This window comes from Columba livia, chromosome Z (assembly GCF_036013475.1).
Source record: "Columba livia isolate bColLiv1 breed racing homer chromosome Z, bColLiv1.pat.W.v2, whole genome shotgun sequence".
NCBI classification, from domain to species: Eukaryota; Metazoa; Chordata; class Aves; order Columbiformes; family Columbidae; genus Columba; species Columba livia.
Genome location: NC_088642.1, coordinates 35354846 through 35382364, shown reverse-complemented (window position 1 = coordinate 35382364; position 27519 = coordinate 35354846). Strand labels below are relative to the sequence as shown.

At 39.6% G+C, this 27519-nt stretch overlaps 2 protein-coding genes across 3 annotated transcripts in view; one reads left to right on the top strand and one right to left on the bottom strand.

Moving 5' to 3' along the window:
- Positions 1-6844: 6844 nt before the first annotated feature.
- ATG12 (autophagy related 12) lies at positions 6845-10558 on the bottom strand. The gene is made up of 4 exons (XM_065045368.1): positions 10239-10558; positions 9947-10083; positions 8383-8445; positions 6845-7988 (listed from the first exon to the last, which is right to left on the bottom strand). The coding sequence occupies exons 1-4, from the start codon at positions 10405-10407 to the stop codon at positions 7929-7931; spliced, it is 429 nt and encodes a 142-aa protein (XP_064901440.1). The 5' UTR covers positions 10408-10558; the 3' UTR covers positions 6845-7928.
- Positions 10559-10605: 47 nt separating this feature from the next.
- The window catches only part of AP3S1 (adaptor related protein complex 3 subunit sigma 1), a 32425-nt gene continuing 15511 nt past the window's right edge, over positions 10606-27519 (top strand). For both annotated transcript variants that reach the window (XM_065045366.1, XM_065045367.1), the window contains exons 1-4: positions 10606-10778; positions 13097-13188; positions 15112-15223; positions 22715-22786. In XM_065045366.1, coding sequence (XP_064901438.1) covers positions 10710-10778; positions 13097-13188; positions 15112-15223; positions 22715-22786 — 345 coding nt within the window. In that variant the 5' untranslated portion in view covers positions 10606-10709. The remainder of the gene's footprint in view (positions 10779-13096; positions 13189-15111; positions 15224-22714; positions 22787-27519) is intronic.

Below are 27519 nucleotides of genomic sequence, written 5' to 3'. Positions count from 1 at the left end.
CCAACAGTTAAAACCTTGTCTTGGAAAATGGAAGTTTGGGCTTTAACCACAGAAACTTTTCTTCACGGACAAATGCCCAACCACTCCACTATTGCCCAAAAGACAAGTGAAGCACTTCAAGCAACCACTGGACATGACATGTAACTCCAAGAGAGACTTACCAGCTGAAGTGCCTGAGCATATACTAGCATCTCCTATTGGGGTGCAGGTCACAGTGCTTTTCTTCTGACTTAAGGAAAACCTTCAATTAAGATTGATGGAACTAATGAACTCCATGTTAATACACTTTGCCTCATGTATTTGGCCTGAATTGTAGCTTGGGATTGAAGATTTTATGCTGTATCTTGTCATTTCAAATTAAAATTGTGGGCAAGTCAAAAGCCGGATCCAAAGTGTCTGAATCCTCAGACTGTTGCATCAAACAACTATTCTGTGACTCTTAGGTCTGTTAGACTAGACAGACGATAGCACTTGAACCCAGTGATGAGCATTAACACCTTCTCCTCCAGATACCTCCACTTTCACCCCTTTACCGATGTTATTAAGTTTCTGTTAACCTAAGTTTATTTATGCTTGCAGAGAGGGCTTTTGTAAGAGAAAATCTGGATCTGCAGCTGGAGTGCAGGCTTTGGGGCTACATAACTCAATGGCAATACCTCTCTGAGGAGGCTTAAGAGAACATTTTGTCACACATAATACTGATAAAATGTTAATAACCTGTGCCAAAGAAACTCACCTTACTGAAATACAACATTGTGTTGTGTAGTCCCAAAGCGTTACAAAAATATTACCATCTTTTCCTTTAAGCTTTGTATGATTTAAGAACTGCATCCTGCATCTGAAAACCTGAAATGCCTCAGTCTATGATGCCCACAGTTCTGTCCCTTTTATTTCACATGAAGGTCTTTGAAGTCTTGGAAGGATACCAATTGCACAGAAGAGACCTTTTGGGTTACAATCAAGAGGAAAAGTAAGTGTTTGTTGCAAACATCGGATTGCTGTTTGGAAGCAATGGACCATATAAAACAGCAGTTCCCAAACTCTCATTTAGAACACGAAGGTAAATGATTATGAACCCCCACATCCAGGTGCGACGACACCTTCTGGGACTGTGGAACAGCACTGCAGCTGTTACTCAGTCATATAACCTGGATTCGCCAGTACACAACAGATTTTGCATGAGAACCTGCTGCTTGCACAGTGATTCACTGGCAGAAAAAAAAAAAAAAAGGAAGCCTGAGAACAAATCATATAAAATATAGATCATTCAGTGAAACATCACTGGACTACAAAATGCAGTAATCAATGAATGAAACAAGGGCACCATATGTTAATTTGTGCCACACACTGAAAATGCTAACAACTACTAAACAGCATGTGTATTGCTGAATGAAAAAAAAATAAACTGCACTGAGGAGCTGTGATGCATTAAAGCACACAGCACAGAAAGGACTCTTGGAAGAAATCAATTTGATGTACTTTTGGTGGGAGGTTAGTACCCTATGCACAGAATCACAGAATGTTCGGGATTGGAAGGACCTCAAAAGATGATCCAGTCCAATCCCCCTGCTGGAGCAGGAACACCTAGATGAGGTTACATAGGAATGTGTCCAGGTGGGTTTTGAATGTCTCCAGAGAAGGAGACTCCACAACCTCCTTGAGCAGCCTGTTCCAGTGTTCTGTCACCCTCACTGAGAAGTTTCTTCTCAAATTTAAGTGGAACCTCTTGTGTTCCAGTTTGAACCCATTACCCCTTGTCCTACCATTGGTTGTCACTGAGAAGACCCTGGCTCCATCCTCCTGACATTCAAACATTAATGAGGTCACCCCTCAGTCTCCTCTTCTCCAAGCTAAAGAGACACAGCTCCCTCAGCCTTTCCTCATAAGGGAGGTGCTTCACTTCATCGTCTTCATTGCTCTGCCCTGGGCTCTCTCCAGCAGTTCCCTGTTCTTCTTGAACTGAGGGACTCAGAACTGGACACAATATTCCAGATGAGGTCTCACCAGGGCAGAGTAGAGGGGAAGGAGAACCTCTCTCGACCTACTAACCACCCCCTTCTAATACACCCCAGGATGCCATTGGCCTTCCTGGCCACAAGGGCACAGTGCTGCCTCATGGTCATCCTGCTGTCCACCCTGACCCCTAGGTCCCTTTCCCCTACACTGCTCTCCAACAGGTTGTTCCCCAACTTGTACTGGAACCTGGGGTTGTTCCTACCCAGATGCAAGACTCTACACTTGCCCTTGTTATATTTCATTAAACTTTTCCCTGCCCAACTCTCCAGCCTGTCCAGGTCTCGCTGGATGGCAGCACAGCCTTCTGGTGTGTCAGCCACCCCTCCCAGCATTTATAACATGCATATGTTATAAATAAAATATAAAATATTGACATTACTCTCTCTGAGAGAAAACACTTTAAAATAAGTTTCTGTTTCTTTCAGTTTGTGGTATTTATATGAGAAAGCTAAAGTGCTGGCTAGTCTTCTCTGCACTGACAATATTTACTGTGTAGTTTTCTGTTTGGAGCCCTTCTTTTCCTTGAGGTTTCCTGTTTCAAAGCTGAAGAGCTCTTAATGCATTTTAGTTCCTAAGAGTTGCTAGGGTATTAGTTCTGTTACCAAGCTGCATTTGAGGCATTTTTGGCTGCTTTAACATCATGCATTGATTTTTGGAATTGGGACATGGAACTCAAACCTCTTTTTTTTTTTTTTCCTTCATACAATTGCATGGAAGGCTTCAGCATCTTAACACTGTACGCAGTTCTACTGATACATATATATGAATAATTTTCATGTGGAGTTATTCCATGAGAAGATATGGGGCAAGGCCACTGAGATTCCTGTACTTTGTCCTAAAGCTTATTAAACCGTGTTCAGTCATCTGCTTCTAACAAGGAAAGGTTTGAGTGAACTGAAGTACAAATAGTACCATCTATAATCTGCATCTTTAACAAAAAACATTGTGTAATCTAGCTATTGGTAGGGCTTTAGTGCAAGTATATATGAGATGATTACACAGAGGAAAAGCTAGAAAGCAATTTTTAAAAAGTTTTGAGATTGCTTTTAAGTTCAAAGAGGGACAATATTTTTCTCCCCAAAGTTTATTTTTCCTCAATGTGCATACAGGGGAATCAAATGTCACCTGAAACTGGGACTGTGTATCCACTAAAAAATATCCCAATCCCTGCCCTCTGACACAGAGGCCAACTTGCGAAGAGTAGCTTCCATCCACATTATTTGCCTTTCAACCTTCAGAGCAGGCTGGTCATGTTCAAAGTGCCCACCAGAAATGGCACCTTGCCAACTCCTGAAATGTGCACAGGCTGAAATCTGTGGCCATGACTGTTACACCAACTAACTGTACAGATGACTGAGCTACAGCACCCCAGAAGATTTCTTGTCACTGCTGAGACAAGTGGCATAGATGTAATGTGACTGGCTTAATATTACGATTTTAACATGCTCATTTCAGTCCCTCTTTAGCCGATAATATGATTCATTCAACCTTCTTAACCACTTATTTTAGGATGAAACAACCTCTAAATGAGATTTTGTATCTCTAGGTATTTTGCCATCAAGTAAAAAGTTTTCTGACTAAAATACAGTGAGATGCACCTGACATCTTATGGTATTATGGATATTGAAGCAAGTGCAAAGCAGGGACAAGAAAAATATGTAGCATTTTATGATTATTAGCCTTAGGAGCACATTAAGTATGATGCTAGCAAAGTTGAAGCATGGTCTCTGCAAAAAAGAACAAACTCATTTAACATGCTTTGTTGTCAAACTTTTTTTTCCTCTTGATTATCCAATATAAAACAAAGCTTAATATGCTTTTTCAGTGTACATGGTATTTTATGCAAGTTTTTAATGCAGTCATAATCATAATTGAAAAACACAGAGTGACAGGTATTCTCCCCCATTTTTGTCTTATCTCCAAGTAGGAAGATGCTGTAGTACAATAATATCTTGAGTAACCTTACTACAACATCTCTGAAGAGTAATTAAGACTTCAGGATAGTCAAGGACAGTGTAAACCAAAAGCTTGTGCAACAAAAAGGAGAATTTGATCTGCAAAGAGAGCATGAAGAGCAGCAATGGATAAACAGAAGCTGCTTTAAGAGTTGAGAGGGGGTTCGCAGAATGGATGCATGAATTTCCACCCTGCCCTCCTTGAATTTACTGTAGATCAATACATTCAAGACTATGTTGTGGGGATAATTAGCACAGATACATTTTCTGTTAATACCTTTACAGTAGCTCTTCAGGACTTTAAAAGTACAGATGACATTTGCTCAATATGCATATAGGTGACATGACTATGTATTATTTCATTCACAAGGTAACTCTAGTTTCAATTAGCTCCTTCACGTGTTCCATGTGCTTTTAAGACTAGTTCAAGCTACAAATAGGAAATTTAAAGTTAGTCTCTAAACCATTGTCTGAATAATAATACACATAAATAACGCTTCCCAGTTTAGAGGTTGGGTAATTGTTACCTTGGAAATAGGATAATTGAATTTTGCATAGCACTATTTTTTAGTACCAGGATGCTGTGAAGTACCAAGTCTTTCCTAAAACTGGTATAATATTTTTTCTTTTCAATACTTAATTTTTAAAGATTGAGAAATAAAAATAAGTTTATAAACTTATTTTTTCTAAGTTGCCTATTCTCTTAATTCAATTACATAAAATCAAGTGAATTAAATTATATTACAAATATTGGTAGCTCAGTACTGTAGCGTCTTTGGGTGGACCACAATATGCTTCTAAGTAAGTCTACACTTTTTTTTGTCTTGTACCACTTTTACAGACTTGCCTAGGCAGCCAGCCCTTACTTTGATATCCTTTTTCCTCCCACTGTGGGAACTGAACTCAGTTAAGCTAGACAGTCAACACTTTTGCTCAAGGTATGCTGACTACAGAGAACATATTTCATGTTCTACTCAAGCTTCTGATGTTTCCAGTTTAGTGGAATTATTCTTTTCAGAGATTAGCACATACATTTTAAAGCACTTCAGGATCATCTATGATTTCTGACGCTATAACTGTCATTTTTTAAAATATGAGATTTAACATGTCTTTCACAACCTTTGTGTGATGCAAATTCTACAAGAAATGTGCTGTTAATAATTTATTTTTTCACTTGATACATCTACTTGACATGCCTGCAGTCTAGTCTGTTATTTAAGAATATGCACAAGGAAATGTTTCTGCCACTTAAAACAGTCACACCCTGGCTCCAGACAGAGAGCACATGTGGTTCTTAAGGAGTTACCAGAGATAAACAAGCACTGGCTGCCTCCCTGATGTGAGAAAGTAGAAAACTACAGGAGAAGGTGGCAAAAAGGAGGACTCTCTCCATACAGAAGCTACACAGGGGAATTAGTAGAATTGGAACTGGCAGTTGTTAAAAGGAAAGGAACTGAATAAAGGCATCCTATTAGAACATTCAGAAAACAGAAACAAGAGCTTGATCAGGTCAGTAGTCACTACACTGGTAAACTAGGGGCCAGGAAATAATTAGTTTGGCTTGGAGAAAAATTAAGAGCAGAAAATGCTGAAGCAAACAGTAATAAATAAATATTGTTCAAGGAACAAGCTGAATCTAAATAAACAAATAATAAAAATCTGCATGAGTGAGTTACCCAAGTTCAAAAATGCATGTGGCAAATAAAAGAAATGCAAATTATTACTGTGGGTTTTCCATTACTAAACTATTACCTTCGAAGGGATTGAGGCAAACCATTTTTTTTTCCAACTTCAGAGGATAAATTATCCGTAGATTCAACATGAAGGACAACCTCCTATCATTAACTGGCAAGATACAATGACCTACAGTTCTCCTTCACCTCAAGATCCTAGTGGGTTTTTATTTAAAAACAAAACAAAACATCCCCCCCAAAACAACCAACCAACCATCCCACCCTAAACAACAAAAAAACCCAACCCAACCAACCCAAAACAAAACCCCCACAAAATAACAAAACCAAACTAAACCACAAAAATCCTGAGAAAACACACAGACCAACCTTCTTGCACCACTTCAGAAGAGAACATTTGCAGTACATCAGTAGTTTTCATTTGTTAAGGTCAAATGAGGTAAAAGGCACCAATAGAACACTCTTTGAAGAGAGCTAGGTCAGTAACTTATCTTAGGTAAACATACTGCCACACAGGAGACAAGCTACTTAATATTTGTAAGGCTGGCAACTGGACATATTATGGAGAAGATTGGAAAAAAAAACATCTAGGAAAAACTATGGAAATACCTTTGTCCCTGTGTACCTTCTAGTGGCCGCGCAAGCTGACACTGGCCTCATAGTAACTGAGCAGGCAAGCTCCTGAAGAACTGACAGAATCAGAGCGCTTACCTCTGCAATAGTGCTCTTAAATAGGCAAAGACACATGAGATCAGGGTTCTGATCTGGCAAAAGTATGCATTATTTGAAGTGTTTAAGCTTACAACCAGTTCTGCCTTTTAGCATAATCCAATGAATCCTGGGTTTCCATTAAAAGGTGGTAAAATGTATCAAGCTATTCACACAGGGAGCATTCAGGGAATGTGCCCATGTTACTGAGCCACGAACACAGGCTCCATGCAAACTGCAGCAAAATCATTATTTCAGCTGAGTATTTCTTCTCTACAAGTCCTCTAAGGGTGGAAACAATCTCATACACAGGTTGCAAAAAGCACAGAAGAGCCGTTACACACAGAATAGCAATGAACAGCTCAAGACTATCATACAAGATTGGTTTAAACTACAATAGGCTGTTTGGTCTGTATGTGCTGAAGAAGTGGATTATGTCAGGGATCAAAACTGTCATTCAGCATAGGAACACTCTGCAAGCAAACAGCTAACATTTAATGTAGTTCAACTTAAACAAACATAAAAGATTGTACAAAAGACACTTAAAATAAACCCACAAAAAACTAAACCCCACAACCAAAGCAAAGGTCAGTATCCTAGTAAAGGTACTAAGTCCTCTCCAGGATGAAAAATAAAAAAATCCTTATTATGTGGCTTAGTAAAAGGATGTAAAGTGCATTCTATTTTATTGATGGAACATGCAGCTGGTGAAACAGGAAAATAACAGTAGCCAAAAGGAGATTACAGTAGGGTTTTACCATCTTATGCCTATTTTCTCATTAACTGAAAGATGCAACAGCCAGCTGCACCATTCAAATAATTATTCTCATCATTAAATAGTGCCAGAAGAAATACTTTAGCAACTGCTGTTCAGCCTTCAACAAATCACTACACAATTCAGGTGGGAGGAAAGCATTTCTGAGGCCTGTCATTATGCTGTGCCATATAAACAATGTACATAACACTATCGACACAATGAAGGCACAGGGTGAAGTAATTATATACCAAAACCTACATGTTAATTATGAGGAAAAAAAAAAAATCAAAATACTGTCTCGAAATGACATGAGATAATGCATTTTCAAGATGAAGACTTCAAAAAGAACAGAACGCATATGGCAGATGTACAACACACCAGAAGTTAACAGAATACCAGGCTACATGTACAGTAAGTATCCCTTTTAATAAAAAGGAACTTTTTATCTTCAATACAGCATATAGAATGACAGAGCTGCCCAGACCTTCAGACAACTATGAAATACTTTCCCTTCAGATGCAGCAACTGACAACTAAGCAGCAAGAGAGCTGGCTGTACTCTATAGGGGGCAGATGCAGATTTTTTTCTGTACCCTATATTTACATCGGAAAAAAGCTACCTGATCAGATAGCTTCGGTAGCTCTTTTTTTACGCTATTCATCTGCATATTTTTAATAAATGTACAGTCATAAGCAGAAATGCAAAAACCATTCTTTCTGTGTGTTTACAGGCTGAGTTTAAAAAAGTTAGTCCCTTCTCCATTTTTGAAGACAACACCCAGACAACTTCATTGCTTGTAATTCATCCCCATGCCTGAGTTTTGCAATAATGCAGTACAAGCTTGCCATCACTTCCAAAACACTGCAAGAAAAGGAAAAAAAACAAAAAAGAAAAAAAAAGAAAAATCCAAGAGTCATTAGATTATTCATGAGCTAGAATATACACGAAGAAAAACAAACCACCCCCCTGCCACCAGATAACTGTGTCATGGATTACTGTTACTGGTAAGAAAACTCTCCATCATAATGCGAAGCATGGCAATATACTGCACGTGAAACAATGCATTTCCAGAGATTGCATGAAATCACATCTCTTTAAATGATATCACAGAATCAATATGTCAATATAAACTACATTACACTGAATGCAAGCTATTACCAGCATAGTTAGGGGCAGTGACAGATTTCAAGTGCCAGAAGTGTACTAACAAATTCTGCTAAGCACATTTGGAAAGGATATTTAAGATAAAAGTCACCTCATAGAGGGTCCCAACTTCTTGGTCTGGAGATGGAGCAAAAGACTGGTTTACATAAATGAACTGCAAGAAAAGAAACAGAAAATGGACATCTCCAGCAGATCTCAGATGAAACATTCTGCAGCCAGAGGTGGGTAAATCCATCCTCTATTAAACAATTATTCTATAATCTTTACAGCACACACCAAAATACCAAGATTAATATTTTCACTTCAGTATGGAGAGGCAATGTGACTTCCAAGAGTCATTTCTGGGAAAACAGACCAAGCAAGCGTGGTGATTGTGTTCTCCTGCAAGCTGACCAATTAGTGTTCCATACAGCAGCACAAAATGCACTCACTGGTTTAGTTCTCACTCTTGTTTCAAGTTTCCAAACCATTCTCACTATTCCAAATTTGCTCAATTAGATGAACAGCCACAGAAATAAAAGTCAGTTATTTTTTTAAAGTCACCCTTCTCACTTCCTGCTCCAAATGTGAATATGCATACAGTAGCTAGCCCATAATGTCAAAGAAGGCCTTGGGTTCTGCAGTGTGAGGTGTCAATGCATACTAGGGTATCATGTGCTATTTCCAACCACACTGGAAGACTCCATGCTCCTATATTTTTTTTTTTTCCTGGGATAATGAGATGGCAGTTAATGAACTAAACTGTTGAGAATATCAATGAACAGTAAACACCTGAACTATCAATCTTCTTTTAAATATTAAGCCTTCTGAAAAAGAAACCCTTCATGATTTCCAGGTGAAAGAGATGGTTAGTAAAACTGTTTATACCTATAAGCTTAAATAAGAGCCTCCACACCAAGAAGAGCTAAATGATCCTATGATTTAAGAGTGATTTCACCTACACTGTGGCTACACATTTGACTATTTTAATGAGTCTAGCTTTAAGTTTATATCTTAAATGAAAACTTTGAAGTGTATGGGTCTTAACAGTTTACTGCTAATTGCAAAATGAGTACAACATTATTTCTGAATGTTCCAGCTTTGCAATGTTATCAGAAGGCCACTTGGGCTTCACAGGAAGGGACACATAACCAGTACTGGTAATGTGCTGCCAAACTGCAAACATTCCAAGGTACCCATTTTAGAAATCAGTCCTATGACAGTAATTAAATGTTTGAGAAGTAAGTTCTGTAGGAAACTGACACCAATATTCAGAAAGTCAACCCCAAACGCTTTAGAGTTTTCTAGCACATACTCCTTCCATTCAGTTACAGTGTGCATATGAACCTTTCACTGAAATACACCACTGCACAGCATGCACACAGCTCTGCACATCAGCGTCAGACCAGAAGAAATGGCAACACTGCGAAAAGTTGGTGCTGAGCACACCCAACAGTGCCATTGCAGCCTGTCTCCACCTTACGCTGCAGCATGCAGTTGTAAGAGTTTTACTGGTGCCCCTACACCAACTTTCCTACTAAAAGCCGTGGCCTGGATTCACACAGTGTCCCTGCCAGGCTGACAGTGGGACCCAGGGTGCACAGCGCTCCTGTCAGGGCTGGCCCCGGCCTCGCCCCAGAGGCGCAGGGCACGCCGGGCCGGGCCGCGGCCCCTACCAGCTGCTCGGAGGCCATCAGCTTGAGAAACTTCTTAATGAAGTCGACGAGGCCCTGGATGGTCCGCGTCCGCTCCACCGCCCACTTCTTGGTCTTCATGATGGGGGTGTCGCCCACGGCCTTCAGCAGGATGTCAACTGCGGGGGACCAACCAGAGTTAACACCGCCGCCGCCGCCCGCCCGTCATTGGCCAGAGCCACCCGCTCCGACCACCCATTGGCCAGTGGGCCTGCCCATCACCGCACAAGCCCACCCGCCCGCCAGCCCTGACGGTGACTTCTCGCCCCATTACTTTTCTTTTTTGTGTCGCAGGCGGGCTCCTCGGTGCCCGGCGAGCCGGCCGGAGCGGGGGGCGCGTCGGCAGCCCCCGCTGCAGCTCCGCCTTCCGGAGCTTCCTCCCCGCCCTCGCTTCGGCCCTCGCTCTGAGGCGAGGCAGGCAGCGGCTCCTCCACCTCCGCCATGCTTCTCCCCGCCTGGCGGAAGTTACGCCAGGGCGCTCCGCGAGGCGTTTTGTCCCTTGCGGGACACCGCTTTCCCGTCAGGTGACGGGGCGTGAGGCGCGTCACGTGCGAGCAGGAGCTGTTCCGCCGTTAACGGCTGCGCGTCGCTGGCGACGTGGTGCGCGTGACCCGCTGCCGCCGCCCCGAGAGTTGGGGGGGGGTGGGGGGCAAAGGGCGGGGAGGAGGAGGAGGAGGAGGAAGAGGAGGGGCGCGGGCGCAGCGCAGCGAGGTCGGCGGCCGGCGCCGCCGCCCCCCGTCCCACCATGATCAAAGCCATCCTTATCTTCAACAACCACGGCAAGCCGCGGCTCTCCAAGTTCTACCAGCGCTACGTACGGGCGGGCCGGGGCTACGCGGGGGCTGGTTCCCGGGGCGGAGGGCGGCCGGCGGTGCTGAGGTGGCGGGTGTTTCCGCCGTGCAGCCCGCGCGTTTCCTCGGGAGCGGCGGTGACGGGGTGCGACTGTGGGGACCCGCCGGCCTGGGCCTGCCCCGGCGCCTCCGGCAGGTCCTGCCGCGCAGTGCCGCGGGCGGGGGCGTGGGCCCGGAGCGGCGGAAAATGGAGGGTGCTGAAACCTTGTGAGAGCCCTCAGTGGGGAAAACGAGATTTCGAAGAAAACTCTTCTCCCAGCCAGTGTGCTTGCCACTGGAAACTGTCCTTTAATAGTGCTGAAGGTGAAGGAAGGGGGCCTTGTCCAACGGCAAAGTCGGTTCACCGAGCTCATTTGTGGAAGCAGGACTCTGAGCTCTGCTAGGCTTTCCAGCCTGACTTTAGGCTGTGTACCATCATACTGTGGCAGAGGTGTTGGAATTGGGGAGATGAGTTTCGTGAGTCTCACAAGTTCAATAAAGCAGAGTTCCCTTTGGAAACTTTCAGAATACTGTAAAAATACAGTTGACATGAAAAAGTCATGTGATCAAATAGGGCAGTATGCTCTGTTATGTGGGAAAAGGCAAGGGGCAAAGCAGCCCTGAAAATGCAGCACAAGCACTTGATCTGAATGGAGAGCGCAGCCACAGGGAATTAAGAAGCAAAGTGGGAACAGTTGATTCAATTCAAGGATTTAAGAGCTTTTAAGATGATGTTTTGATTGTGTATTTTTGAGCAAATAAGCTAAGCTTTGCTTGGACTGACCTTGGGTCACCAGAAAACAAATGATGCTTCTCAGAATTATATAAGCAAAATATTATTTTTCAGTAGTGCTATTACTTACGTGGATTTGTGGCCACTTATTGCAGTTCTGGCTATTACTGTGTTCATATTTAACTGTGTGGGAAGGGATGTATCTTGCTTCTACATCTCAGAGCAGAAGTGGTGACTGTGATAGTTCAGCTAGCAGTGTCAGGCCTTTAAGAGGCTGTAACTGATACAGGTCATTGCTATGGATGACTGAATTTGATCCCCTTTTAGAAGTGCTGAATTGGGAAATTCTAATATGTGTGTTTGTGAAACCATTTTTAAAACTTTGTGCATAGGGGATATTCTGAAAACGAAAGTCACTATGATACTCAGTATCTCAGTTTCTTAAGGAAAAAAGACATTGTCTCTTTCCTGCTACTGTAGAAATACAGGGAAGTAACTGAGGTATCTGCAGCGGTGTAAGGCGGGCACAATTTACAGAACACAAACTGTAGGAGCAGAAGAACCTGTACTTCCTTATTTTGTGTTTTATGGAACAATTTACTGTTGCTGGAACTTTTTGCTCATTTTTTTTGGTGGTTTTTAGAGGTCGTTTGTAAAAGAACACATGAACTACACCATGCCAGGCTTTGACTGATTAGCAATCATGCCGCGTACTGCACTGTTCTAGCTGAAATCATTTAAGATACATGCATGAGTTTTGCCTAGAGTGTTTTTTCACATAGTTGTTTAAAATGCTGACTTACATGTTTGTCCAGGGATGAGAGCTATCTATGCTTGATTAGGGTTCTGCAATATAAAACAAATGTAGGATTTTAGGAGTGATATCTAAATTTTTTAAACTATGGAAGTACAGACTTATTAAAAATGGGTCTGATCTTAAGAAGGGTTGCAAAAGCAAGTGTGCAGGAATGATGGAGTCGCAGTGGGGATCCAAGAAGAGTAAAGCAAATTCAAAGTCAGCAGTGATATCACTAATCTGCTAGATGGAAAGTTAATGGCTTAAGAGAACCTGGTGGATTTTAAACTACTTCTGTAAGAGTTATGTATTGTGGGATTTTTTATCTTCCCTGTGCCCAAACCTTTCAAGCCTTTGGTACTTTGTTGTTTTGTTTTTTTTTTTCCTGTTCATGGGTGAAAGTAGTTTCAAAGCATGTCTGTAGCTGTTCAGGCTATGGTGGAAATAGAAAAATTTTAGAATACTTGAGAAGACTTCCTGTTTACTCGAACAAACTATTTTAGATGTGTTTTTTTTTTTTTTCAGAATTTGCTTTATAAACACACTTTTTTTTCACAGTTGTTTCTCAGTAATGTATTCTTCTGCGACTTGTAAAAATGTATTTTTGGGTTGAAATTACAAAAACAATATCCAGTTTCTTAGGTGGCAGATTTAAAGCTCAGAAGTAGATAATTTGAGGGTGCTGATATACTTTGTATGCTGTTTGTTAGCTATATGTGCTGTGCATTGTTAATCCATTTTAGCTTCATACCAAAATATATTTTCTTTCATAGAGTGAAGATACGCAGCAACAAATTATCAGAGAAACTTTCCATTTAGTATCAAAACGTGATGAAAATGTCTGTAATTTCCTAGAAGGAGGATTGTAAGTATCAAGTTTGAAATAAATGCCCAATACTTATTGGCTAACAGATATTATTACTACTGATTGTAATATAACTGTTTTTACAGTTGTAATTTAACTGAGATAACTGATAATGTAACTTGAGATGTTTTAATACACAAAGAAGAATATGTTCCACCAGATATACATATTCTTTACTAACTGGAGCATAAATAAATAAATAAGTATCAAAATGAGTTAGGCAATAAAACTATTTTTTTCCAGTGCTGTAACTGACACGGCATCCTGTCTAGTGCTATAATCGTTTCAGCCACAAGATGGGGAAAAAACAGGGAGATAATGTCTAATCAGTTTCCTTATAATCAATCTAAAGATTTCTGTTTTCGTTTTAGGAGGCACTGGCATTTGCGTAGGTGTACCATGTCAGCTATGATGTCTCTTTATTGATCAGGATGATTCCTGATTTATTGAGTATTTTTGAAACTAAAATAATTCTCTTCCAACTACTCGACTGGTGATTCTACTGTTAGGTTCTTGGAGATGATTATAAGCTGGAAACACACTGGCTTGAGTTTTGTAAGTGAAAGGCAGAAGCCATTTGGAACCTTTTAAAAAAACCAACAGCTGTGCAACAAAAGGAACCTTGTAGACAGAGGACACAATTCTGGCTTTCCTCCTAGTGCTCAATTCTGGAGTTTCCATTTCAATATATTTTTTCAGTGTTTTTTGTTTGTTTGTTTGTTTTTTTTCAGTGCAGGGATTGGTTTATAGTTTCCATTTACCCAAAGACCTCAACAGTTTATAATATACTAAACCTGTATACTGAAGAATTTGAAAGAGTTGGTAAACAAAGCACAAAAAAGGAAGCTTCAGTTGCCATTCCTTTCCACTTCCATATTTGTTTGTAATATTTTTGTCTGATACTTCTTAACCATAGTTCATGCTCTTTAGGAACAAAAGGTTCTTCCTCCCCACACCCAAGCATTAATGCAAAGCAATGTGCTGAAGCAAAAGTGACCTAAAAGGTTTATTGTTCTTTTTACTTATTGTATGTTATCTCTCTATGATGAAGGCAGAAACTGAAGGGATTAGTTAGAGTTTACCAAACAGGTGATTCAGTTCTGCCATTGAATTAAGGGAGAATTATGATGTTCATAGCCATGTAGGTTTAGGTTACAAAATATTTTCGTTTCTATTTGAGTGGGCCTCCTGCTGCTCAAAGCAAATGTCAGTCATCTGAAGAATATATCTTCTTATGATTTATGTACCTTTGGGAATTATGTAGCAGAAGAGTGGAAGGAAATACCTGTTGAGACCTCTTCTCATTCAGTAACTCAATAGTGAGTCCATAAAAATTTAATTGCTTCTGTGACTTTAACATTGCATCACAAACTATTGGTTATACTATAGTCTCATTTCTGAAGGTATCAGACATTTTATAGCACAAGAGTGTTACATATTCTTCCTTTTTAAGTGGACCATAAACACAATCTAAGGCTTTTTCTGTAATCCAAATGCCAGTCTGCTTTATAGTTTTATTTTTCTGTTGATGCTCCTCTGAGAAGGGCAGTGAAGGCTCTGTTAATGTGTAAAGCAGATTAATACCTGTACAGTGCCCACTAGTGTGAGTGGAATTGAGTTTAATACTCATTTTTTGATGAAACTGCATGATCTGTTTGAAGTAATTTTAAGAAAAAGGTGCATATGTTGATGCAATTATTATCCATATAGGTAACAATAACTGCTTGTCTAGTAAATGTAACTTGAGCTGTCTTGGTAAATATTCTGTTGTAATTATACCACAAAATAAAAATACAGTTGTATTTGGGAAAGCTCCAGGCATCCATTAACAATAGGCCTTCTATTAACTGCAATAACTGTGAGGATTTGCTCAGCTTATCCTGAGATGTGAACTTAAGCCTTCCTCTTTTTTTTCCTGTTTAGATTAATAGGTGGGTCTGATAACAAGCTCATTTACCGACACTATGCCACCTTGTATTTTGTCTTCTGTGTGGATTCTTCAGAAAGTGAGCTTGGCATTTTAGACCTCATACAAGTAAGTTTTTTTGCTGTTTGTTTTTTTAATAAGTGGAATTTTACAGTTAAGTACCTTAGACCTCCCATATTTAGCTGTGCCTTTTTCTGTAATATTTGGAAGTGAAGGTGGCTTTCATGCTGTGAACACACCCCAAGTGCTGAGTATTACTTTTAGACTGTTTGCAGTTTTCTGGACTGTCTTTGAAAAACTTGTTTCACAAGTTAGTGAGAGAGTACAGAAACAGTTTGTTTGGAATGCACTGAACAATCAGCAGCTACTTTTTCTGCACATTTTCAAGGCCTTGTTTTGGCTGTAGGTAAAAATGGTGCAGTTCAAACATTTCCTGGACAAGTTTAGATTATGAGAACTTTGATATGTAAAGCTCTGTCTGTGTGTGTGTGTGTGTATATATATATGTATTCACTATGAGCAGATAATGGATTAACACATTTAAAACCGCTTTAGATGAAACTTTCCTTGTGGCTTATGGGCGTTTTTGGACAGATCTATGCTAGAAAATGAATGCAAATGCTGCCCTAGGAATATGTTCTGCACCATGGGGTGGGTGCAGAGAGGTGAGGAGGAAGAGAGCCAGTACAAGTTCTTTCTGGATCTTAGTAAGAAAGGCTCAACAGCAAAATGCCTTGATAATTGTTCAATAAAACAGAATAGGAAGAGGAAATGTAGGTGGTAAATCTTTCATCCCTTCAGGTGCTAGGCATCCCATGTTCATACAGCATCCAATGGAGCCCAGGTGGATTTTCCCACAGTGTGCTGTGCAGAGTATATTATGTCCACAGAGAGAAACTATCTCTATTTTTTTGACCTTTGAGCTCTTTTATAATTTCCTCACAAGAAAGCAACTATTCCTAAAGAATGTTATCATGGGAACCTCTTGCTGCACTTTGAGGTACAGGCAAGGCCATGTGGGTGGTGTAATCACCAGTACTAAGTGGGAGCTGCCTGCAGGCTCCTCTGTTACAGTGAGCTGGCTGGGTTTATCCTGCAGCCAAGGAATTTGTGCAGTGCAGCAGAGGCCTGTATCTACTTAGGTTAAGTGTTATGTGGATCACTAACTCCTAAACATACAACAGCCACTTAGTCAGGATCAATATACTTTACTCCTCGATCCACCTACAGTGTACCTTTCCCAAATACATTATAAGTTAGAGATTACATGAATAAGATATAGTCTTTTCAAGCCCAGTAGAGCAGACATGACCTGTTCAAGATCACTGACTCCTCAAATACAATGTCTTGTGCAAGGTTACCAATACAGCAGGTATGATTTAAACTGTTATATTTGCCTGTGTCAACTCAGCAACAAAAATCATGTCTGGTAATACAAACACACACGTGTCAAGAGAACTCTGATGACACCAGGGATTTTTCAACTTCAAATTTGCACATAAACAATTTCACTGATGATTGTTAGTGTAGTCAAATGTGGCAAAAAATAGTTTCACACCATGAGTGATTTATGTCATTACATAAAATGGGTCTTGTGTGTGTGTGTGTGTATATATATAAGCTTGCACATCAAGATAATTGATTTATTGTGTAAGTAAATTCTGTGGTATCCTGAGATGTGGGTCTGTATCTATTGATTATTTCACTGCAGAAAGCATTGTGAGCTTTAAAGGCCTCATAGTTCCCTGCAGACCTTTTGTGGAGCTAAGTAGATTCTCATAGTCACCTTTTAGTGTTCAGAACAGCTCTTGAGTGTACAGTGTTTTTCTGGACAGTAGATGCAAATTGTCTTTCACAGTGGCTGTGTGTTTAGCAGGGAAGGAATCTCTTTTTCTAGATTCTTATATTGTCTTTGGTCATAGAAACATTCTTCAATATCTGCACAGTGCAAGTTACTGAGTAAGGGATACAATGGCCTTAACTGTTGTTAGCAGTTTGTTGTACAGTTGCTTAGCTGGATGTTGCATAGTGTGTCTTTTTACTTGGAAGTGCTAAAATATTTATGAACTGGGAAAAGAAGTATGTTAATATTTCATGTGGCTTTCGGATGTTTTTCACAGAAAGTGGATGTAATAAGTATCTTATGCTTAATCAGATGGAAAGGATAGGAAAGGCTATCTAGGTCAGTCAGTCTGACCTGTCATATTTTGCAGGGCTACTATGCTAGTTCAACTATGATTTATTCATTATGGTATATTAAAAACTTCATATCAGTAACTTCCAGTTATTTCCAGTTACACAGTGTAGCCTAGATTCTACTTTAAGGTGTTGAAGCAAATTACTTCAGCTTACTACTATGTATAATTGTACAGCCTTCAAACTCTCTGAATGCGAGAGATATTAAAATTTTCTTTAAATGGTGGTGTTTCTTTTTGCCAGAAGTAGTTTGGTGAATTTCAGTCTCTCAGTTTTTATATTGCACAGCTTTTCCATTGAGCATTAATTACATGCTAGTACAGATAGTTTTTTCTGACCTGTATGATTTGGTTTATAAATACATCCTCGCCACAGCACCTGCAGCTGTTCAGTATTCCCCTTTCTCTAGATCATTATGATTCAACCTGCTGATTATCCTAGAAAGTATACGGAGATTAATTAAACCTTTTTAATTTCCAGTTTGTCTCACAAGAAGGATCTGTTTAATCGTCTTAGCAATCAGAATTAAACGTATATTGCACTGGAAAAGTGGCCTCAGAAAGTATATTATTACATCTCAATCCCATGTGCAATGCAGACTGGCAGTATATACACATACACACCTACTCAAGCAAATAAGCTTGTCTGGTTTTTGTTGAGAAATATTGAGATGTTTTCATGCACTTAAGAGTTTTCTGTCTTGTAAACTGAATAAATCTGATATCACTATTGGTTTATTTTAGGGTTAGGTGGAAAGTAAAGGGCAGGAATTAAGAACAAAGAACGTTTTGCCCTAAAAAGCCTTGTTGGTAGTGCATTAAGTCTATTGGTAGGTCTGCTTGAAAAACATAGCACGCTTCTGGTTTGACTAATTGGCAGGACTTGTACAGTCTTTCCCTTACGCTGTAATCTTGCCATTCTCTGTATAATCTATGAGTGCTTTTAAAAGAAGTATATTGAAAGAAAACAGGGATGTCAGTGTAAGTGTGGGAAAATGCAATGGCCGCCCCAAGGATTTCCCAATTAGAAAGGCTGTGGAAATGCTGTAATTGATTTCATATGCTTGCAATGATAGTGAATGATGACTTGTAAGAGAAACCAATCTTGTGTATGGAGAGCTGGCTGTAGATTCACAGAGCATTTTGGGTTGGAAGAGACCTTCAAAGCTTATCTAGTCCAACCCCCCTGCAATGAACAGGGGACATCTTCAACCAGATCAGGTTGCTCAGAGCCCCATCCAGCCTGGCCTTGAATGTCTCAGGGGATGGGGCATCTACCACCTCTCTTGGCAACCGGTGCAAGTGTTTTCACCATCCTCATTGTACAAAATTTCTTCCTCATGTCTAGCCCGAATCTCCCCTCTTTTAGTTTAAAATGATTACCCCTTGTCCTATCACAGCAGGCCCTTCTAAAAAGTCTGTCCCCATCTTTCTTATAGAACTGAAAGGCCACAATAAGGTCTCCCCAGAGCCTTCTCGAGGCTGAACAACTCCAGCTCCCTCAGCCTGTCCTCACAGCAGAGCTGTTCCAGCCCTATGACCATCCCTCCTCTGGACCCTCTACAGCAGGTCCGTGTCTTTCCTCTACTGGACCTAGAACTCCAGGTTGGGGTCTCACCAGAGCAGAGTAGAGGGGCAGAATCAATCACCTCCCTTGGCCTGCTGGCCATGCTCCTTTTGATGCAATGCAAGATACCATTGGCCTTCTGGGCTGTGAGCCCACATTGTCAGATCACATCCAATCTTTCATCCACCAGCACCCCCAAGTCATCTGCAGGACTGCTCTCAATCCCTTCAGCCCCTAGCTTGATCACACTATATGATCAGACTATTATGTTCTAACCTAGCTGGAGTTTCAAGTAGCATTTGAACAGTCAAAAGCACTGATGGAGAGGACTCTCCATGGGCAGATTGAATTAATTCTGTCTTAAAGTTTACCATTGCTGTTTAGCCTAGGAAGAAGGATGGGATATTCCTGATATGAGTTACTCCTGTTCCTTTATTTTTTGTACCTGCTTTTGTTAGTATTTGACGTTGCCTGGCATCAGAGGCATATAATTGATAAGGTGTTCTGATTTTTCTGCTAGCCTTGTTATCTTCCCAATATTAGTGTATGTTTTATTCCACTAACAATGTGGTATTTTCCTTCCTATACTTCACTCTCCAGGTGTGTATCCGTCTTTATTAAAGCATAGTTACTGCAAAAGAAAGGTGTGGTTGTTTTTTGTGTAGTTTTTGTTGGTGGTGTGTTTTTGTCTTTTAATCTTTTCCTGTTTATTTGCATAGAGATGTGAATGGGTTTTTCTTTGAACTATAAAGGATTGCAATTTCAAAAATAAAGCACAAGGGGGAGCTCGTAGATAGTTGTGCACGTATCCTTCTTTTCCTGCTGTTTAACTAATTTATTTATTTATGTTTCTTTTCCAATAACATCACAAAATGCTTTTGAACTGACATGGGGCGGGGGGGGTTGTCCCGAAACAGTTTGTGTTTTCTCCTCTGGTTATTTTAATCGACAAGTCTGCAGCATCAGAGGTAATTACTGAAGTACTTGAATTCCAGCACTGCATGCCATAGTGTGCAATTCATTTGACTCTCAACTAAAACTATGATGAAAGGAGCTCTAATTTTATTTACCATATTGATTATTTTGAAGGCATCTTAAAATTGCTGGAAGAATGTTAGTGTAAAAAATGTAGTTTACCGTCCAGATTAATAATTGTAAAGACCAGTTATTCGTATTAGATTCATAATAGATGTATAGCTTGTCAGTGCTGATGTTGCTCTGAGTGAACGCTCCACCATGAATGGAGGATTGAGGAAGTGTCCATGAGAAATCATGGTGAAAAATCTCTCTGAAGAATACTCAGTGCCAGCTGATTTCCCTTAGATTAAAAAATGTTTGGTGTGCATTATTGGTTGTGCAATTTGAGCAGAAATCTGTGAGTTCGTTCAGTATGTGGTGTTGTCACTGTGTAATGGGTAAAGGTTTAGAAGTTACTGTAGTAACGATGAATCAAGTGTTGTAATAGGAGAAGACCTACTTACTGGAAGAAGATTACAAAGATGAAACTTGTGTGTTTCTGATTTGCGGGTATACATACTGCTACTAAATACACATACCTGTGGGGGGCCTTTTCTGGGGATTTTTGAGTTGGTTTTGTTTTTAACTTGTTCCTTTATTTTCCAAGGAACTAGATGGATGTCAAAGTCAGTACATAAATTCATGTGCGAATTTAGTGATGTATATGAGGAATGTTTTGTTTCAAAAATAGTGTCAAACTGTTAGCTCTTGTAACTAAAACCTTTGAACAGAGGTTTTGTTTACACTCTGTTTCCAATCTTCTGCCTGCAGCTAATATCAAACAGCACCGTCCTTGTAACCACATTCTCCTAAGGTACAAGGAAAGTAAGACAGTATTTCTGGTCATTTGTCTGGCTGCACATGGTTATGAACTGTGTAGTTCTGCTTAACATAGAAGGTTTTTGTTTGTTTGCATCTCTTCTTTATAGAAGACTGTTATTATCACAACAAATTAACAACTACTTGAAGGAAAAAAAAAAGATCTGCTTCACTTAGCTTCGCTATAATTTAACAGAAGCATATTAATTATTTAGCTGTTGCCAGCGAACCTTATTGTCTTGAGTCTACCTGTGAAAATGCTCTGTGTTCCTAGTTTGTTATGAATTGGTATTTTGATATTAGAGAATAATCCTTGTTCTAAATGCATGGAACGTCAGTTAGATGTAGTTTGACTTTAAAATGCATATTGATAATAGTTGTAATAGCAACAGCAGAATATGATCCTCTTTTATTGTGTGAGCAGGATCTGAGACTGGTTATTCAGATGTAAAAGTAATCTTTCTTGATGTGCAAGGTAGACAACTGTAAGGGGCTGATGTCAAGTAGACTTGTTTTAGTGGGTCTGTAGACATAAATATGTACCTATAGAAGCAGGCCTTTTATCCACTTTATTTTTGTCAGCGGAACATGGCTTCTCAATCTTCTTTCTCTGGGCCTAGGCAGTTTGAAGCCTGGTTCCTCTCAAAGACTAAAATGGGATTAATAAACCTTGTTGAAAAGAGGGAGAATCAAAACCAGATGCTTAACTTATTCCATATTGCTGCTTTAGAGTTTGAGTTTAGAATTGGAAAAAAAAAAATACATACAGTGACAACTTAATAATGTTAAACACACATTGTGACGAAACAGCCTTGATACATATAAACCGTGCAATTAAAATTTTCCACAAGTTGCAGCTTATTTACTAGCCGTTAATAAATGATCTTTAAATTCTTGCAGAAATTATTTTTAAATTTGAGGACCCTAAGCTCTCAAACTCAAGCATGTGTTTAGCTTGAACATCTTGACACATCTCATATAAGTCAGTAGGAGTTATCCCTTGCACAAAGGGAACTGTGCTTGTACCTCTCTAAAACTTTGTCAGCACTCACCACAAGCACATGGTGACTGGCATTCAGGAGTTTGGGATTGCAAGTACAGTAATCTTTTAATTATCTGGCCTACCTGGATGGTGGGATGCTCCTAGTGTACCAAAGCTCGCTAACATCAATGCCAAGGAATCTGTTTCAGAAGCACCCAGAGCAGAGTAACATAAAGTCCATATCTGGCAGTGGCTGGACTTCAGCAGCTGCTTCGATTTTTCTGCTTTGTGAATTTACCTTCAAGTTTCACGGAGGGGTGGTTTACCTGGGTACAAGCTGCTGGACTTTTCTAAATTTACGTGGTGGTATGCCTGGCAGGATCAGCAGGTGTGATGTTAAGACAGCTACCTTTTTCCATGGTCCATCCTGACTTCAGCAGGTCTAAGCCAGATGAAAGCTGCTGTACTGTTGCTGGAAGCCGTAATGCTTACAAATTTGCATGATGCTGAGCGTTTGCATTGCAGATGTGTCTCTGTATAGCAAAGTTAACAGTAGTCTGGTAACCAGGAGATGCCTGCAATGTAGTAATTGTTAATAATAATAATGAAAAAATGAGCTGATATTTGCTTAATAATTGGGTTCTAATGAAATGGGAAGGAACACTTTGAATCACAGCTGAGAAAAATGTAACATAGATAATGTTACTGTTTTTTCAAGATGTAACTATTGTTTAAAACTGTGCGACTTAGAAGAGTTATTGCATAAACTGACTTGTTCATACAGTTTTGCCCTCTACAGATAACATGCTGTTGACGGAATAATGTTAACCACATCTTTTCTATAGTTGCTTTTAATGCTTTAAAATCTACACACTGTGTTCGTCTTTTGGTGGTTGTTGTTGTGGGGGTTTTGTTTGGTTTGTTTTTGGTTTGTTTTTCCTATATTTGCTTTTGTTAAACCTCACACCAAATGGGTTTCTGTTAAAGCCTGACCTCTGTTTTTTTCTTCATCTTCACAGGTATTTGTGGAAACACTAGACAAATGTTTTGAAAATGTCTGTGAATTGGATTTAATTTTCCATGTAGACAAGGTACTGTGATGAGCTTTTGCAATATTTCTTGTCAAGTAAAATGTTTAGTTAAACTTATACTTGGTGTTAAACTCTGCAGTTATTCTACTTTATTGTCAGTCAGATATATACAGTTTCTGTCAACACAGAATGATAGAATGGCTTGGGTTAGAACGGACCTTAAAGATCTAGTTCCAAATACCCTGCCATGGGCAGGGACACTGTGTGAGCCAATGCAGGCAGATCGCAATAAACAACCAGAGACCATGAATGCAATTGCAAAGAGCAAATTTATTTTTGTTACCTTGCTACTGGGGGATCTCCGAAATAGCCTAAGCTCCTGGTCAGAAGTGGTACAGGTAGAGATGCAGGTGCTGCAGAATTCAGCCCTCGTAGAAGATCACTGGGCCTGCTGTGGTCACTTGTATTTCAAGGCTTCAGGCAGGCATAGCCTTCTGCTGTGTTCTGCTCTTTCTCACAATAAAGCAGGAATCTCAGGCATAATGAGAATTTCTCACAGGCCTATGTTCTCTAACACAGAGGTTCTACTTGTCAAGCACACAAGGTCAGTAAAACAATTAATGCGATGTATGTGTTTTTTCTATACCCCAGCTGCAGTTGCGTGAGCGTATTAACAATTAGCCTCTTTGCCATTCTTGTGCTATTCCCACATAGACACCTTCCACTAAACCAGATTGCTTCAAAGCCCCATCCAACCTGGTCTTGGGCACTCCCCAGGGATGGAGCATCCTTGCAGTTATGGCTTTATTAGGTTTGTCCAACATATAAGTCATTGCACATTGGTCTTTTGCAATGCTGGCGTTTATTGAAGACCATACGAGTACTGCTGAAGCGTCAGAGCTGCAGCCCCTTTGCCTTGCCGAGAGACGTTCCTAAACACTCACCTCTGTTCTCTGGGCTTACACTCTGCTAGTTTGTGTTAGTACTGGGCAAGTACCATTTGCTTTATGTCACACCTGGACCACTTTGCTACTTCCAGATTGTCTTAAAGCACATATCACAGTATGTCAGTACCACCTGCCTTTGCTCCCTACTGCTGCTTGTCCATGTCTGGAGATACACACATCCCATCTCCCTCAGGTCTGTCACTATGAAGTTCCCAAACTTAAAGCTTTTTAGCAGTTCCTGACACTGGTGCTGTCGCTGTCTCGGCCCAGGGTGTGTGTGGTTCCTATTCACATGCCATATTTCCAGTTTGGAGTCTGAGGAAAAATAAAAGAGCAGGCCCCTGCTTCCTTGCAGAGGAAGTGCAGATATGTAAAGAAAGGAAGAAGCTGAGGAAAGTGAGATGAGGCTTATACAACTAGAGCAAAACACACAGTCCTGTCAGCAGCAGAACAAAGTAAAACTGAGCTTCCTGAGAATTTATATTTTGAGGGGAATATTCCTGTGTGGATGCTTTGTTTTGTAATCAGCAGTCCTCTTTGTGAAATCCTTAAAAGTACCTATTCACTTAGCTGCCTATTTCATGATATATGGGGAAATTTAATATCCTTAGGAACTCCATGCCTCTTTCTCATGTGGATGAAATTAGTCAGTTCCTTCAAAACACATTACCGAAGAAAAGACATACATATGTTGAAAACACTAGATGTACATCATGCATTCCAGGGCAATTTGCCTAAAAATAAACTGCTCTTTGCTGCGTTTGGATATTTTCCTGAAGGACATCTGGCCCATGATCTTTCAAAGTTTTTCTCTTGCCCAACACAAGGATGTGCAAAAGAGTGTGAAAGTTCTTCAAAAGCTTGATACAACAGCTTTGGAGTCTGTGTGTCTCACAAGAGGCATTGCTTATGGAGAGACTGCACCACCTCTCTAACCACCTTATCAGCCTCACAGATCTGTGCCACTGCACACACCTACTCTCTTTGTATCACCTATGGAGAACATTCTTACCCTACACAGCAAGTGTGGAACCTGGATGCTGACCTTCCCCATTCTTGCTGTGCAGTTAATATGACTCATGGGGTCTTTACAGTGCCCTTCAGGGTTTTACGCTCCCATGTGGCTTATGAATGGTACATATCTTCCATGATTCAGTTCAGAACTGGGATAGTGATGTAGAAATGGCAAAACTGGCATATGCCAACTTTCTGATAGTTAAAAGCCCCACAACATACCAGGAGGCCTAACTGGAGAATATTTAGTTTAGTAAATCTCTGGGAGCTAAAATATTACTGGGGTATTTTGGAGAAATTGCTTCTTCTAAGAACTGGCTGAGAATTTATTCCAGGAACAAATACTTCCAAAGTTTATTCCAGGAATAAACATCTCAGTCATATCCAATAACGAGAAGTTAACTCCTCCCCTAAGAAACCATCATTAATATATAGGGCAGAGAAAACCAGTAAGACTCTCATGACTGCTCTAAAAACCTGTCTGGATTTAAACAACAGTATTTTGGTTCTTGTTTTTTAAAATGTTGCATCTTTTGGGACTTCTTTGCCTTTGAACATGCAAATAAGAGTATCCACAGGAGTTTAATGAATAGTTGGAATAAAGTTCAAACCTGTTTTATTGTTTCAGTGAGGGTACCATTCCCTAGTAGTAATGTGGTTCAGACTGTGTGTGCAGTAGTATGCATAATTTAGACTATAATCTTGCTGATACATATGTTAGGCCAACATGTAGCAAGAAGAGTTGGTGGGAGACAGTGAGCATGACTCAATTAGTTGTAATTCGCTCACTGGGAAATACTATCTCAGGAAGTTACTGGCAAGACACAAAATTAATGGAAAAGGGAGAACACGTGGGTAGTGAGGGGAAAGGGAGTGAGAAAGATCTTTGAGTGTGTTTCTCTTCATTCTTCACCTGGGAAATACCCCATTTCCAAATCCCATCTTCTTTTTCCAGGAATACATATTATTTTTAAGAAAACAGATTCTTTTTAAGACTTGAAAGCTAAGGTGGAACATGTATTTCTGAAGAAAAATAAAATAAGGTGGGAGATATGCATAGTAATTTTGCAAATATAATTGCAAAATCTGAGACATCTGAATATTCTCAGAGTAGGACTTAGTTTCAAGAAGTAATTTGTTTTATTTTGTTTATGGTTTGATGTTATATTACTCAGAACTGAAATTGTTATAGGGTTTTCCAGTTAAGATTGGCAGTTGCCTTTCAAATGCTATGATTATGTAGTTTAAATGCTGTGTGGGTCTCCCTTTTCTGAATTTCAAACAGACATGTATTTTTTCAAACGTTTAGAAACAATCTTGTTTGAATATTCCCAATTATAAGAAACAAATGTTTCATTTGTTACTCTAGTTTTGAGAAATGCTGTTATTACAGTAATCTTTCATTTATAATGACATTTGCACCTCTTGATGTTATGTAATTCTCAGCATTTCAGATATATACAGAATTTATGTCTTCAGTTGCATTTTATGCCTACTGTTGCTTTCTGTGCAGTCACCTTTCCCCATCTATGAACATCTTTTTGCATCAACAGCAAAAGATGCAAAAAGAAAATAAGACAAAAATCACTAGAGTGTACTAAAAATAGTAACAGGTATCTGAAATATTTGGAACTGAATTAGTTTGTTTCAAAATCAGGAAGTTCTTTTGGAAGAAACACTTGTACCTTGTTCAGGCAGTGGAATGCAAATGACCTTGAGTAGGTATTTGAACTGATACCATGCTCATGACAAATCATTAGGATTTCTAACCTGTCTGAAACACATTTTCCATTTCCAAACCAGCAGATTAAAGTACAAAAGAATTAATGAGCGGTTTATATATTGGCTTCTGAGCTTGAAGAACCCAAATACTGCAATCGTTTTGAGGCACGGAGTTTGATCTTTAGCTGCAGAATGCTTTGGCTGATGTGAAGTCCAAGCTGTTGCTCTGTATCATGTTTCATTCAGTAGCATTCCTTAACGTGAGTAGTCTTTTACACTTCGTATGAGAAACGTCTTTCTAATAAATTGTAGAGAACTTAGGTGCTTCAAAGCAGTAATTTTTTTGAAGAATATTTTACTTTTTATCAGATATGAGATGATATTTTCTTCTTTAAACTATTTGTCAAACAGAAGCTAAAATTTAAGTGTTTAATTTGATTTAATAAAGAACTGTATGAGAATCCCTTTAAATGTTTAGGCTAGAATCTTCAAACTCTGAGGAAAATGTGAACCCTAAATACTAATAAGGTATTTTAGCAAAAGTAACCCATTTCCAAAATAAAAGATCAGTGAAACCCCTTGAGTTAAAAAATTTTTGAACATGCCATTAGCCAGTGCAGTACTTTTTAACTTGAACATAAGCCAACAGAAAGCTACAGTGTAGAAAGCTTAACTTCTGCAGTAGTGCAAGGCTACTATCAGCAGTGCAATAGTATTAGTTGTGCAATTGTGACTAATCTGATGTCTTCATTCTTTTTACTTTTTTTTTTTTTTTTTCCCCTGTGTAATTGGTTTGTAAGACTTTATACCATAACATAGGATCAAAAATTTTGATTCAGTGCAGGTCAAATTCATTAGCATTCTTGCAGATCCATAAGAAAAGCAAAACAAACAAACAAAACCCAGAAAGTTGTATCTGTGAGAATGAAATTACAGAATTAAATTATCTTTAAACTGCTGATAAGGTCACCTTGTCAAGAAGCAAAATGCATTAAGTCTTCTGAGTTGCAACACATTTACTTTCTCTTATCAGATATTTGCAGCCTGGCTTGTGAATAGATTCCAAGTGTTCTCTAGGGAAAAGCAGCAAGTCCTGCTGGATGTTTCTTC